This window comes from Furipterus horrens, unplaced genomic scaffold (assembly GCF_987537825.1).
Source record: "Furipterus horrens unplaced genomic scaffold, mFurHor1.1.pri manual_scaffold_10, whole genome shotgun sequence".
NCBI classification, from domain to species: domain Eukaryota; kingdom Metazoa; phylum Chordata; class Mammalia; order Chiroptera; family Furipteridae; genus Furipterus; species Furipterus horrens.
Genome location: NW_028327180.1, coordinates 1,493,461 through 1,509,038, shown reverse-complemented (window position 1 = coordinate 1,509,038; position 15,578 = coordinate 1,493,461). Strand labels below are relative to the sequence as shown.

The window sequence follows — 15,578 nt, the reverse complement described above, 5'->3', positions numbered from 1 at the left end:
GGAGACGTTGGCTCAGGGCGCTTAGGAGCGTGGTGCGGGCTCCCGAGCACGGTGCCCGTCCCGTCTGAGGCGGGGCCGCCTCGGGGCTGCCCACGGGGACGCTGGGGCCCTGTAATCCCGCCTTTGAAGCAAGAACACGCACGGAAGGGACGGAGCCGGGCGCCTTCTGGCTGCTTCAGTCCCACCTGCATCGCATTACCTGGTCTCTGGGGCCCTTCTCACAGTCCGTGCGTTTTGAAAACGTACCAGAAATGTTCCTATTTTAGCTCTTAATCTTTCAAAAATAATTTTGGTACCAAAGCATTCTTGTGGCGTACTTAACTTTAAGTGCTTTGAACTCAGGATGACTTAGCAAAGGAGAAAGTCTCGGGTTATACCGCAGTGTGCCCAGACAGCCTTGCTTCCCCTTGCTTCCTCTGCCAAATTCAAATTTAAAAAAAAAAGTAAAAAAAGGCTGTTATTTCTGTGAACCGGAAAATAAGCGTCCCGAAGATGGTGACCTCATCTGACAGGTGTGGACGGCTGGGCAGGGGTCGGGCGGCCGCAGGGCTCACTCAGCCACCCCCTCTTCACAGAAGTCGGGGAAGCGGCCGCCGGGGGCCAGCTCAGCACAGCCCCCCGGCCCCCGCTCTGTGCAAAGGCCTTTGAAGAGGAAGCTGGCTGGCGGCCAAGGCATGTGGGGCGGTGGGAAGGGGGGGGAGGGGGAGGGGGACACAGGAGGGGGAGGCAAGGCCAGCCAGTGGGGGTGAGCCGTGCGGGGGACACAGGCGGGCCCGGGGACCCACTCGTGCTGAGGTTACAAGGCTGTCCAGGAGGCAGGGTGCCCACCTGTCCCCGGGGGGACGGCCGCTCTCCGTCCTGCTCCCCCAGAACCCCCTGCCCGGCGCTGCCCGGACAGACTTCCTTCCTAGGCCCGGCTGTTCCTGCCCTGCGTGCCAGGGCACCCTGTGCCGCCCGGTGCTGCCTGGTGCCTCCTGGTGCCGCCTGGTGCTGCCCGGTGTTACCCAGTGCCGTCCGGTGTCGCCCAGTGCTGCCTGGTGCCGTCTGGTGTCGCCCAGTGCTGCCTGGTGCGGCCCGGTGCTGCCCCGTGCCGTCTGGTGTCGCCCAGTGCTGCCTGGTGCTGCCCGGTGCTGCCCTGTGCCGTCCGGTGTCGCCCAGTGCTGCCTGGTGCCGCCCGGTGTTACCCAGTGCTGCCTGGTGCTGCCCGGTGCTGCCCCGTGCCGTCTGGTGTCGCCCAGTGCTGCCTGGTGCTGCCCGGTGCTGCCCCGTGCCGTCTGGTGTCGCCCAGTGCTGCCTGCTGCTGCCCGGTGCTGCCCCGTGCCGTCTGGTGTCGCCCAGTGCTGCCTGGTGCTGCCCGGTGCTGCCCCGTGCCGTCTGGTGTCGCCCAGTGCTGCCTGATGCTGTCCGGTGCCAGCTGACAGCTGGGGGGAGCCAGCTGGGCTGACGGGCTGAATCCCACCTGACCCCGGCTTTGCACAGTGAGTTACTAACAGTGTCAGCCTTTTCAGGTGCTTATAAAATGTTTTAAAGAAAACGACTCCATGACTTGTGAAAAGTACATGAAACTCCGGTGGCAGGTCCCCAAGGAACGTCCCATGAAACCCCCGCGTGCATTTCCACATCGGGGCAGCTCTCTGTCGCTGGCCTTGCACAGAGGCCTTGCCCGCCCCTCGGGGGGCCCCAGCTCGCTGGCCCCACCTTGTCACCCAGTCTGTGATGGCCCTGCATGGCACTGATGGCATAGGCAGCTCACAGTCCGTTGACAGTTTTTATACCATGTCAGGACAGCTGAAGTCATTTTCAAAAGTCTAACCCAAACACGCTTTATCAGAAGGACGTCCGTTTAACAGGCCAGTGTTGTGCCTGCTCATGGAGGTCACGGCACTGGGAGACTCTGAGTCCAGAGATTCTGAAGTTCAACTCCATGCAGTTCTTAGGTCACATGGCCACGGGCCACGCTTGTGCCTGGGACTCATCTTCCACACGCCAGGAAGGAAAGATTTTAAAAAGACTAATATGAAAATATGTTTGGATCTCAAACTTGTCAGCTTGCATTTGAAATCGATCCTGTTTTCAGATAAGGTTTTTCTAAAGTTTTTCAGTGTTACAGTTTAATGTTGCCGATGGGCATGAAATTCTTCTGGTGTCTCTGGAAGCTGATGTTGTAGCAATTGACATTTAAAACTATGTAGCATGCAGTGGATATGATTACCTCTCCTTTGGGGTGAGGACTAACTCGAAACAATTCTTTTTAAGGAAAAACGAAAAGCCACTTCCAGTTGATTCTCAAGTTGCCTTTTATTAGTACTACAATTTTGAATTCAGGACACAGCTTTCGAACACAGTGTTTGGGATAAACACAGGTGGAAATGTCAATCTAATTCACAGGAAAACAGTCTTTCTAATGAAAACAGTGGACAGTGTAGATTCTTCTATTGTGACTAGAAATTAAATGTGAAAATCTACTTCCTCTTTAAAAAGAAACATTTCTACAGTTCCTCTCTACTTATAATAACTGAGCCTACTTGATACATGCATAACTACATGCTGGTATCCGTGCATGAATACACATAAACATGCCTGAGCCCTAAGCGGGCAGCCCTTTCCGATCCGATTTACGGTGCCAGACATAAGAGAGACCCATTTGAGATCATCGGACCAGAATCGTGCATTTAGAAAACTCAAAATCCTAGACCACATTTAAGTCATCTTAATAACACACAGTTCACACGCATGCAGTGATAAAGATTTAACTCAAGGGTGAGGAAAGGCATGAAACCGGCGTCCTGTGACCAGCACGCTGCCCTTGTAGAGACGCCCTCTGGCCCGTGGTGGGACAGACCCTCTTGCTCCTGCTAATGGCAGCGAAGGGCAGTTAGCAGTGCCCGTGGGCTGTGTGACTAGCAGCGGCGCCGCGGGAAAGGCTGCAGGGTCCCACAGTCAGGCCGGCAGCACGCTCACGTGCGGGCACGGGGTCCCGGGGGCACGTGTCCTGTCTCACACAGGAGCCTGAGTGGCAGCAGCCAGCTGGACTCCTTCTCAAGTGAACTGGAGGTAAACAGCCACACTGGCCTGTGTGATGATTGGACAATGACGTCTTGCTGTTTAGAGTCCTAGTGACAAAGTATGCCTTGAGATCTTGATTTCTAATAAGCACCTGAGACGTCATCTCCTTGTGGGCACCACTTAGCACAAGTGAGCATCCCGACTGTGTGCGTGCAGACAGGGAGAGGCCGGTTTCCTAACCAGGTTGTTTGTTTAAAATGGCTGCTTCCCTCTGTTCTGAGTCCAGTGGAAGTTTCAGGGACGGTGACACCGGACGTCAGCATCTGGGATGGGGTCTGTCTCATCCTGGGAGCCATGGGACTCCCTGCCAAGTTTATAAAAGCACGCAAGTCCAATCTCATCCTGCCAGGCAGAGTCTCTTCTGCTCAATCAGTGCTCACCTTAAAACCCTTGCACCTACAATATTTAACCACAGCCACGTGTGACGCGAGGAAGCGTTTTACGTGGGGGCGTCCTGAGGACTGGCCGGCAGACTGTGGATACGAACATTACCCTCTCAGGGGTTGGTAATCACATCTCAGAGTCGGAGAGAGCGGGCACAGTAACGTCAGCAAGCACTCCTCTTCTCTCCGTAACTGCATAAACTAGCGTCTGGTCGGGGCCATCGTCCTAGAGCTTGCTGGGATTTCTTCACATTTATGTCCTTTTACTTCTAAGCTAAGGAATCACTTGTACTCCGGGGAAAAATTTTAAAGCTGTTTTTCAGTGAAAGACACCATCCTCATAACTTCAAGAGTTAAAAAGTCAAACAAATCAAGGCAACCCCTTTTCAAAGTCTGAGAGGTAAGGAACTAGTACAAATGACCATGGCCATGGCCAGCAGCGTGGGGGTGGCCGTGGAGAGCCGGGGGGAGGGAATTGGAATAACCAATAGAACAACAATAAAAAAAATTTTAAATAAAAATTTAAAAATCTAAGAGTTTTTAATACTCCAAATGTCCTGTATTGTCAAACAGCCTCAGTGCGTGCCTCTGAGGGACAGCCTGGGCCGCCCCTGTGGGCAGGACTTCGGGGGGGGCCGTGAGGAGCGGGCGCAGGACTCCCCGTCTCAGGTGGGGCGCACGAGGCACAGGGCCCGAGAGGAGCGGACCGCGCCCCTGTCTGGCCGCCTCGGGGACCCCGTGGTGGCTTTCTCTTTAAAGAAACGCCCCTTGTTGCGTGAGCTCCTGCGGCACGTTTTCTGCGGCTAACAAGGCGCCACAGGCTGCAACTGCGCCCTGACAGACACGTCCTCCTACCACCTCCTCACCCCGCCGATGGCCTTTCACCCGCGCCAACCCCGCTCCACGTACCGCACCCAACCCTCCGCTCAGCAGCTCCTTCGGGACCTTCAGTGACGCACGGGTGTCCCCGCCGGCCCGGTCCCCTCCCCACAGGCGCCCCATATTTAGCTGCTGAGCCACAAACATGAATGACGCGTCCAAGCTCATTCCGCGAACAAGAGCACCCCAGCGCAGATGCCGGAACCCCGAGTCTGTCCCTGTCTCGGGCTGGGGGCTGTAAGTAGGTTACGAATAAACCCTACACCTACACCCTTCTCCTCCCACACACGACCCCACCGATCTCAGAGGCCTTCCGCAGCGCAGGGCTATCTTACTCTCAGGTGTTCCTTTCTCTCTGAGAACGCCTGTATCTCCACTCTACTAAAGAAAAAAGGAAAAAAGAATTGTATTAGATTTTAAAAACGTTTCTGAGACCTGCTTAAAATAACACCACAGGGCTCTTGTTTTATATCTAATTATTACTTACGGGCACGCTCCCGCTGACATCTTCCCCGTGTGCTATTCCTGACGTCACTGCTAATGTTACAGGGTGGGGGTCCCCCAAATTCCCCAGAGCCTGCGGGTTGGGGGACAGGGAGAAGGGAACAGCTTTTAAGATGCCTTTGCATGACTATGGCTGGTGGCTAGTGTCTTAGTTACGCAAATGACTTTGGTTCTTCCAAGGGCCCAAGGAGATGGGAGGGGTTTTGACCATGGAGTGGTGTGGAGAGAGCACACGGGGCCTGCGCAGGGTGCTGTGAAGGGTCAGAACCCGTTACCACGCCCACGGCATCACAGGACGGAGTCAGGGATTTAAAAATAGGCGGCAGGCACGTTGGCTGTGAGAACTGCATGTGGCTTGGAAAGGGCAGAGAGAGAACCACGCGTGGTCCCGTGCAACCCGGCACGTGTTTTCCTGGGCTGTCATACGGAGGCTGATGACATCGCACCTCAGAGCCCGAAGGAGGCAGCTGACAGATAAGGCACCGGGAACTTCTGGGCATGGTTTTGGCCTCTTGCCTTTTGGGGAGCAAGGGAAGCGCTGGGTCCCGTGGGAGAACAGGGCTCTGAGCTGAAGTGCTCCCTGCCCTCCGCAGGTTGGAACACTAAATAAAGACCCATTTTTCTCAACTCTAGCTGTTGGCTTTTACACCAAGGTGCCACGGGAAAGGACCCCCTTTCGCCGGTAACACGAATGGCAGCCAGCACATCATATTTCATTCGTTTCTTCCTGGACCAAGACACATGGAAGAAAATACTAAGTTTCATTTTAACTGAGCTGGGCGTCATTACCTCGTCCACCCTGTGTCCATGGAATAAGTGGAATTAAGATTCCGCGTGAGATACAAGGGCCAGCATCTCAACATAGAAAATGCATTTTTTTCTTCAAAGAACTTCTCTGTATGTCAGCAGAGAGGAAATGGCTTGCACCCCTGTGTGCGCGGACTTACAACACTCAGTGGCTTCTGAGGATGAACTAAGAGCAAAGTGAATCTAAACTACTGAAGAAATCAAAGCCCTGCCAAGGAACACTGTTACGATGGCTGTCATGGGGGCCTGCGTCACGTCTCCTGATGCTCACGTCTGGCCGCGCCAGCCCCTGGGCCGCGGGTTAGAGCCGCACCCAGCCCCGGAGAGACAGCGATCAGACCAGGCCTCCAAGGACAGCGCTTCAGACTCGGCTCTGGAAGGCTGCCTGGCGTACACATAGCGCCACGGGGAGTCGTCCCGGGAGGTGGGGGGCACAGTGCTGCTGGGCGGGGACACAACACTGTACTCGCGGCTCCCCAGCGAGCCCCTGGTGGCCTTCGGGGCTCCGGGGACACAGGATGGCCTGTCGTTCCAATCCTCCAGGGGCCCCGAAAGCGCCTTCCTCCGAGCTGCCAAGACCACATTCGCCACGACGGATTCCTGGATGTTCCTGGGTTCAAAGGCATCGTCTACGAGACCGAGAGGAGACCTGGCCGCTGCTGCCCACGGCGTCAGCCTCTGGCTCGCGTTCTCCGGCCCCTCCGCGGGCTTGGTGGGGTAGCTCCCAGCAGCCCACGGCGGCGCGGCAGAAACGGCGGGTGGGACTGGTCTTCCAGGAAGAGACAGGGAGCGTCCACTCTCCTAGAGACAAGGGAGGGTTAGGAAAGCTTATTCATTTTGGCTTCTGCCAACTGACTCTTCCTGCAAAGCATTCATGGCACCATGACGAAGTTCTCTAAAACCATGTCCCCACCGTGCTTGGTCGTAAGGTGTTCGTTCTCCGTCCCGGAACCCATAGCCCCGAGGCTGCCACGCCCTCTCAGGCTTGACCACCTGTCATCACCGCGGTCCCCGGACTTCTGTCTGCCCCCCACCGCTCACGTCGGCATGCACAGCCCACCCTCGCCCGAGTCCTGTGCTCCGTTACAAAATAAATGAGGGGTATCCACAACATGGAAGTAGCCCTGACCTGCTGGGCTCTTGACTTTTCTCAAGTGACTTTTAATCTGATCTCTTCCTTTTGTCCCCTGAATGCAGCAAACCAGCATGAGACACTCAGACGCATGTCACAGAGGGGAAGGCCTTTCCTCCCAGAACCCACTTCTAGGCCAGTGACGGTCACGTGGGTGTTTTCTGGCCACGTGTGGGTGTTGCCTGTGTCTCTGAGGGGAACCGCCCACCTCTGCGTCATCGCGTTTCTCTCCCCTTTGTGCGTGTGACTCCCCTTGTTTCTCGGAGAGTGTGTGTCCCTGAGACACTTCCCTGTGGAAGCTAATGCTCAGTCTGTCTAACACGCAAAAGACGACGTAGCGAAAGCTCTCCGCTTCTGCGCTTCTCGCATGCTCCAACCGCGTGAGACGCCCGTAGGCAAACTCCTGGCAAACGCGGCATGTGTGCACACGGGGCAACGAGTCAGCCTTGGAGGGCAAGGGGTTAGTTTCCAAAATAAATGAAGAACTCATAGGATTCAACACCAGGAAGACAGACAACCCAATTAAAAAATGTGCAAAGGGACCTGAACAGACACGTCTCCAAGGACGGGACACAGAGGGTCCATAGGCACATGAAAGGATGCTCGCCATCACGAGCCATCAGAGAGATGCAAATAAAAACCACAGTGAGACACCACCTCACACCGGTCAGAACGGCATCATCAGCAAATCAACAAACAACAAGGTGCTGATTTTCTGGTCTTCCTGCCACCTACGAAGTTCCAAAACCATCAGAAGGGTGGACACGGGAAAATGAGCAGGTCCGCAACATCGCTGAATGATACCCTAACACAGAGCTCAGAGGTTTTCTTCAGCTAAGGACGAAGCATCCGTCCGTTGACTGTGTGTTGGGGGAGGACGCTGAAGCGCAGTATTGAAAGAAAGAAGGTCGATAGCACCGAAGGTTTGAAAAACCATCGTGTGGGGAACACAATTTGCAGACAGCAGTGCCGCCCTGGGCGAGGCCAAACCACACGCGCCCCCGGGAGCAGGGCAGAGCCACGCCCTTCCGCGTCTTCTGCGAGCCCCCGGCCGCCCCCCAGGAGAGGCGGTCCCCAGCGGTCTCAGTGAGTCCTGCACGCCCCTGTGGCATAAACGAATAGGCCTTTTAGGGCACGGTTGTTTGTGCCAAAACCACCCCGGGCCCCTCGTCCTTGCCGGCACCCAGACCCTGCCTTTAACTCCTTTCCCCGGTGCGATGGCCACGGCTTGGCCTCGGGTGCCCCTTCCTCTGTCAGCCTCAGTCCCCAGGCTCAAACTGCTCTCTGGCTGGAGGGAGGAGGCCCCGTGTTGCGCCTGGAGCCGGAGGTGACCTAAGGGGCCTGGACGTCACAGAGCTGTCCCTCCAGTGGTGGAGTTTGTGTGTCTGACGGCAGGATCCCAGGACCACAGGCGTGGATCCCGGTGTGGTCCCACCACGGCTGTGTTATTATCAGAAGACCTTACAGTGTCACATGCGAGCCCTTGACTCTTGTCAGTGTGTGACAGGGCGCACGATGGGCCCACAGATGGCTTCTGTCTCCTACGACCCTTTACCTTTTCTAACGACAGAAGTTCCTGCTCAGCCGCTGGCTGAAAACTTGGCAGGTACTGTGACAGACTCAGGAGCGTCCTTCCGTTTAGAAAAGAGTCCCAAGGTCACCTTATGCTGCCCAAACCGGTTCATTTCAAAAGAGAATATTCCACCCCTTGTGGCGACAAACGCCGCGGGCCCCGCCTTCAGCACGGCCGCCAAGCGCAGACACGCCGACGACCCTTCTCGGCTTCCCACAGCCACATTTGCACACCGAGTGAGTGTGGGGTCAGCCGCTTAGCTTGTTAATGCAGCAGCTTCGGGGGCGTCCTTGCTGAACTGCCTGGTGACACCTGACATGGACTGGGGTTTCCTGGGGACGAAGGCGCGACCAGCCCAGAGGCTGAAGAAGTTCCACGTGATACATGTTTTGAAGTTCACACTATTTCATACCATAACCTTTTAGAAAGCTCAATAATTCTCTTGGCTGAAACCCTGCTTACGTGAGCCCAGCAGACAGATTGTCTCCAACTGACAGGTGTGATTTTGACTCTGGCCTCTCTTTTCTTTCTTAAACACGCGTCGGTAAGTCTTGCGCACAAATGTGACTGTCTCCTGAGCCAACGCCATGGCCGCAAACGGAAGTGAGTGGCGTCAGCTCTGCCTTTCTGACCATCAGACCTTCACAAAGTAGACCCTCGTGAGGGGCACAGGCAGGGCGGGAGCGCAGACGCTCTCCGGTCCCCAGCGCTCAGGTCAGACCTCTGGAGTCACTGTGACCCATCCCATCTTGCTCTGCACCTGACCTCCGCCACCTCCACCTCCTCCGCCATCGACATTTCTGGTCTGGACGACTGTCTCCTGCTTGGAGTCCCTGGTTCCAACCTCCTCCTCGGTCTGCCCTCAACCCATAGCCAGAATGACCGTGTCCCTCAGTCCCCTGTTCCATGCCAGCTCATGGCTCATTTCAGAAGAGGAAAGTCAACCCCCTTTCCCTGACCACAACCCCCTGAAATCCACCGCCCCCCACCCCTGATGCCCCATCTTCACCTCCGGCTTCTCCTTGTCCCTTTGACCCAGCCCCCCGGCCTCCTCCTGGGCCGCGAACACACCCAGGCCGGCCGGGGCCCAGGATGGCTACACCTGCTGACCCTTCTGTCTCCAGACCTCACGCGTGACCCCGACCTCCTTTCCGTCAGGCCTTATGCAGACACCGTGTGGTCACGCTTCGGCCAGTCTCTCTCTCCCTCAGAACCCTGTCCCCTCTCTGCCTCAGTCTCCCCATGGTCTCATGCCTGCCTGACACAATCCGTGGCTCCTTTGGTTATTTGGCTTATTTGCTTCTCCCCGCTGGAATTTAGCTCTGCCGAAGGACGGGGGTGACTGCCTTATTCCCGAGACATTCTTAGACCCAGAACAGGGCCTGCCAGGTAGCCGCACCGTGAGTGTGAAGGAATAAAAGACCCTTTCTAGGTGGGCGGGCCAGAGCCCAGATGTGGTCGGGTCTGGGGACACCGCTGTCCTCACATGTCACTTATGTAAGACGGGGCTCTCACACAGCAGATGTGGACCCACCGCCCCCGACACACACACGCCCACGCTCACGCCAGGCCACGTTTGGCGAGACACGCGGGATTAACCAACATTTACAAAGGAGTCGCTCTTCTAAACAGGTAGATTTTAACACAGAAGTAAAAGGTCCTGGAGGTAAGTGTGAGGGGTTTAAACTGCTTTGATTCCCTAAATGAGAAAAGTCTTAGAAAAACCCTCCCTAGAGAGATGGAATTCCTCTATGTAGATATTAAATAGAGGACAAATGTTCCCTGGGGGTGACTGAGACACAGCCAAGCTGGAAGTCGGGGACTAAGGAGAATGGCAAGGTCCTCTGTGGTCCGGCCTCTCCATAGCGCAGGCTCTGCCGCCTGTTCTGTGACCTTCTGCAGGGACTCAAACGCTTGTCCCTCGGGAGGCATTGCGGGGGGGTCTGGGGCCCTGCTTGCTGTCTTATCTCAACGGAAGGGACTGTCCGATCCGCTCGCCAAGGACAGCGCAGAGGCCAGGACTCCTGATCCGTGTTATCGCCCACGGGGGGTGGCGGGGGGGGGGGGGCGGGCGGGGGCAGCCACGTTGCTTAAAGGGCTGTGTGCGTGCGGCCAGGTCCTCAGACCCCAGAAGACGAGGGCGCCTCGCAGCCAGAGCTTCCCGTCGCCTCCGCCCCCAACGGCTCGCCTCCGTTCCGCTCAGACTAGCCTTCAGCTAACGCTTTCGGGTCTAAACCCATCCCCTCCGAAGAAGCTCCGTTCTCTGCTGGAGGGACCCTGTTGTGAGAAAGGGTCCGGGTGGTGGCGCGGGAAGCCGGCTGGACGCCTCGCACTCGAGGCCAGCTGGGTGCCTGCCGCCCGGCCGGGGGGTCCTGCCTCGGCCCCGCACTGGGCAGTGATGGGAGTCCACCTCCCGGCCCTGCTGCCTTCGGCTGTAAAACGGCAAAGGCGCTGGCCACCCTCTCCGGGTCACGGGAGAGGACCGGTCGCGTTCGTATTATACGACGAATGCCACGGAGCACGCAAACGTGGGTTATTCTTGTCACCCTGAGAAGTGTCTGTGAGGCCTTCAGAGGCGTCGGAGACCTGGCAGGACCTTTTGTTCAAGAGGCAAACACGCAGGCGGGCTGCCGACTGGGATAAAAATAGGGGGGGCCTTGCCTCTGAAGTGGCCTGAGCGCCCAGCCGCAGATCCGGCCGTGCCACTGGGCCAGCACGGGGGCTGCTGGCCAGCCACGCAGCAGCGCTGGTGTCCCCTCCCGGCCCGGGTGGGCCCGACGCAGACTTCTGCACGCCCTGGGCTTCCCGCCGCAGGACAGCAACAGCGGCCACACTGACTGAAGGGCAGGGAGCCTGGGGCTGGGGGGACTCCGCACGCAGGAGCCATGAGAACCCCAACACGCACCGAGTTTTTACTGCGCACAGGGCCGCGCACGTTCCCCCGTCAGCCCGGTCAGCGACCCTGCCACCTCCACCTCGCCCAGAAGGACACCGGAGGACGTAGCTCTGGTCGCACCGCCAGCACGTGTTAGTGCAGGGAAGCTGCAGAAGTGAGGCCATCGACCTAAACCACGGACTTAGATAAAGGAAGCACTCGAGCGGCCACTCCTCGCCTCCGCCGTCCGCCCTGAGAAGGAAGCGCGTGGGCTGAGAACGGGGCCCACAGACGGGAACGCTCCCCTGAGCGCGGCCCTCGCGCAGTTCAGCAGCTGGGGTTGCCATCGTGAGCTTTCGTGATTCCTGGGGAAAGCCTCACTTTGGCACATTTTTGTAAAAGTTGACTTTAAATGGTTTGAACATTAAAATCTTTTGAACACATTTCAAAACACTGTCTGAGAAGTCTTCTCTCACTCCAAGTGCAGGTCACCGAGGTCGTCGCTGCAGGAGAAAGAGATAAATAACAGATGTGAGGGGTTCAGGGTCCGTGCACCTCTACGGAGAAAAGAGCAGTTTCCACGATGAACAAAGGGTGTGGTCCTGTAGGAAACAGGTGACCATCTGACCTTGTGGAGGACTTCCGCAGAGAAAAACAGTGTCTGGCACATATATGCACTCAATAAAGGACGGTCATCATTGTTAGTATAAAATTAATAGTGACACCATGTACCTTATTAGAATTAGAGTTATGATAAGTTATTAAGCCACTTACAGTACCTTGAACTATGTGAGCACAGCTGCAGCGGTCCTGAATACCCCAGACATCCTTCCCAGGCAAACTTCCCCTCCCGCCCTCCCTCCTTCACAGAAGGTCACCATGAACGTGTGTTTCCCTGGAAGAAAAGCGGGGATAAGAGAGAGGGTTTTTTTTATAGATTATGTGCTACTATTTGTGGACGCAAAAGGGGTGATGTCACCAATCTACACCCCTAACTGGGCAGGTCGTGGTGGGCAGCCACACCCCTGGCCTGTCACGTCTTCAGTGAAAGGTGTGAAGCCAGGCCTGTCCGTTGTCCTCATGCACGGAGGTCACACACCTTTGAGACGCCAGACGTATCCCCAATGCAGGGGGTGGGAACCCTCAGGAGAGCCCGGGGTCTTGTTCACTGCCCTGTAATCCACCCCTGCCTGGCTCTTCCCCCACCCCCAACACATAGTCTTCCTGCTTCTCTCCTTCATTCCAAATGCATAACAGAAAATGTAGAACTGTCATTCTGGGGAGCATGTGAGCTCCTGCTCCTGGGACGTCATCACTTGGCCTTGAACTCCTGTGAAACTTCTCTCCAGGCCCGGAGGTTTCCTGTGTCGACACTGGAGGCAGACCCGTTGTCCCCAAAGCAAACCCATGCCCCGTTTCCTCCGAGGAAACTCGATCAGTTACGATTTTAAGAACAAGGTTCTTAAGGAACATTGGGTGTGTCATCTAACAACCCTGACTGTGCCCTTGGCACGGTAACATTCTCCAAGTTTCCCACTGACGTGTTTGTAAGCAAGATTCCGTCACAATGGATTCTGTCACAGAACTGACGAACCAATGCTGGGCAACGGTAATGCCAGAGACACCCACCCTGTAACCGCGCAGGGGCTCCGTTTCCGTGACACGGCCTCTCTCCTCCCTGTCCGTCCGCTCCCTTCCTCGATCATTAAGTCCCCAGGACACCAGATGCTGCTCAGTGTCAAACTGTCCTATGAACGAAGCTTCGGTCCACTGACCACAGAAACAGTTTCCTGTCACACGGAAGATAACATCTGGACCTCAGCTGTTTCAGCCCCAGGCCCAGGAAAGCACAAGGCTCCCACGGACCACATCCTCTCCAAACCTGAGCACCACCACCCCCGACATCAGGACCTGATGTGGTGATCAGCTACCCCCGCCCCTGGCCCCAGCCAACCAGGGGAGCCCAAGACCCTTGCTCCTTTAGACGCCGTGATCAGTGATTGCCCCCAGGTAACCCTAACCCCTGGAAGCCATGGGGGGGGGGGGCAGGTCTTTGAGCATCAGCTCACCTGGGACTCCAGGCTTGGTGCCCTGTCCTCCACTAAGAAGCCTTTGTTTTCTTCAACGCACACTCCTGTGTAGGTTTGACGGGGCTGGGCTTTGCCGGGCGCACGTGAACGGCCCCCTTCAGTTTAGTAGCACCACGTGTGATGCCATTATCTCACCAGGACGAGGGAAGTCGGTAGGAGGAAAAGGACTTGGTCAATCTTTGTAACTGTTTTTCTGTCCATTACATTTTTAAGCTAATTGAGTACATCCTTTGATTCATATCTTGAGCCCTAGGGGAAATCTTTAACCTACTGCTCTTGGGAAATTTTTAGGATTTATTGCCAAATCACATTTATGTTTCCTTCGTCAAAAACATGGTCCCAGAGTGATATTTAAAATTAGAAGTAGAAAATATAACTTTTCATCTGGGACCTCACCACCCACTTGTTTTCTTAGCACCGAGTAGGAAAGGTTTTGCTGAATGCCTTATCGCATCTCCGGGCCGACTGGTAAATTTTATATTAATGACATATTTTTTGAGGGAATTTACACAGAATTCACGTATGTCCCTTCCTTTTAGAGGTGCAGGGACACCACCAAGCAAGTGGGATTTGAATGACTGTCTTTCTGGAGTAGATAAAAGACCCCCGGGTGTGGGCGGGGCGGAGGAGAGCAGAAAGTGCCTTAAAGCAGCAACAGCCACGAGGGGCTGCTTTTCACAGGACCCAGGAAACGTGGACACACCTGCTGTCAGGAGCGTCCGGCCCCTTTCTTCACGCCGGGGTGCACCGGCTTCACCTGAAGGCCCTCGGGCCCTCAGATTGTGGGGGGGAACGCTCTGCAGCTGGCGGGAAAGTCCGTCTGCTGTGCCGCACACCTGAAACTAACCAAATAGTGTGCAACGCAAACTATAATGAAAGAAACAAACCACCGAGCCCCGGCTGGTGTGGCTCAGTGGCCGGAGTGCCGGCCTGCGCACCAAAAGGGCGCCGGCTGGATTCCCGGTCAGGCCACAGGCCTGGTCCCCGTAAGTCTCACATCGAACGCACCTCGGATGTTACAACTCGTTGCTAAACTCGGGTCAGTCTGGACCCGTGCGATGTTTTTGTTTTTGCAAACACTGAAGGCGGAGAAACCCGGTGTCCCCCATGCAGTGTGCCCCCAGGGGGCACTGACCAACACCCGGCGCCCCCCCCCCCCCCCCCCCCCCCGAGGCCGGGCCTTGACCTGGGCACGGTGACAGAGCTCGGCAGACTATTGCACAAGATTCAAAAAACAAAGCAAAACAACAACAGAACAGGTTGGACCGTGAAAGCAGAGGGAGTGATTTCTAAATGGTTCTTTGTTTAAAAAATTGCTTTCTGTAGGAATGAGCGTGACAGCTGACATAATTGTAGCAAACAGAACGTGCACCCCACAGCAAAGGCTGGAGAGCCTGTGATTCAGACGGTTCTAGATGCTCCGCCTCGCAGCACGGCAAGCCCAGTCCCCACCCCAGTCCAGGAAGCCTGTGCCGTCCCAGGGCCACAGGCCCGGCTGCGTCTCAGAACACCCCCTTCTCGGGCGGGCCTGTTTCCACAACAGTCAGGGGGCACCATGACCACACGGAGTGACATTGGACCAGTGGGGCGGCACCATGACCACACGGAGTGACACTAGACCGGAGCAAGCCCTCCGGGCACGGCGTCAAGGACCGGAGATTCATTCTCTCACCCCCTGAGCACTGCTTTTTCTCTCATTAGAAAAAATGATGTATTTAATTTTAAGGTATTTTTCTTTCAAGTATCCTGGAATTAGAGTGGTAAGGAATAAGCACATTTTGTCTTGTCACGCTTTAAACTGACCCTGGTTTTTAAAAAGGATTGAACTAAATCAAAACACAAGACTGAAGAACCTTCTAGAAGATATTTACATAGCACACTGTACACTCTTAGGAGAGGGGCTTTGGAGCCACCCAGCGGAGCTCCCTGGGGCGCAGGAGCCCTTCACACACCCGCCTGGCGTGTAGCAGGGAAAACACAGGGCACCCAAACAGGAAGGGACACCTGCTGCATCTGCCACCAGACTAGCTGGGTGACCTTGGGCGGTGTTCTTAACCTCTCTGAGCTTCGGTTTCCTTATCGGTTAAGAAAAAAATGAGGATAATTTCCACCAACTAAGGTCGTCACAAGAATTAAGTTAAGTATATGTATTAAAGCCTGTAACGCACTTCATGTGCCCCGTATATACACTACGTCCTTCTCTGTCCCTTCCCCAAAAGGGCGTGGGGTTCTCTTCAGTGAAGCTGAAATGTAGTCTTGTCATTCCACC

The 15,578-nt window shown here is 55.8% G+C and overlaps 1 protein-coding gene across 1 annotated transcript in view; it reads right to left on the bottom strand.

Annotated features, from left to right (window-relative positions):
- Positions 1-5,322: 5,322 nt before the first annotated feature.
- The window catches only part of SYNPO2 (synaptopodin 2), a 72,990-nt gene continuing 62,734 nt past the window's right edge, over positions 5,323-15,578 (bottom strand). Inside the window, exon 5 of the mRNA XM_090288382.1 lies at positions 5,323-6,440. Coding sequence (XP_090144508.1) covers positions 5,907-6,440 — 534 coding nt within the window. The 3' untranslated portion in view covers positions 5,323-5,906. The remainder of the gene's footprint in view (positions 6,441-15,578) is intronic.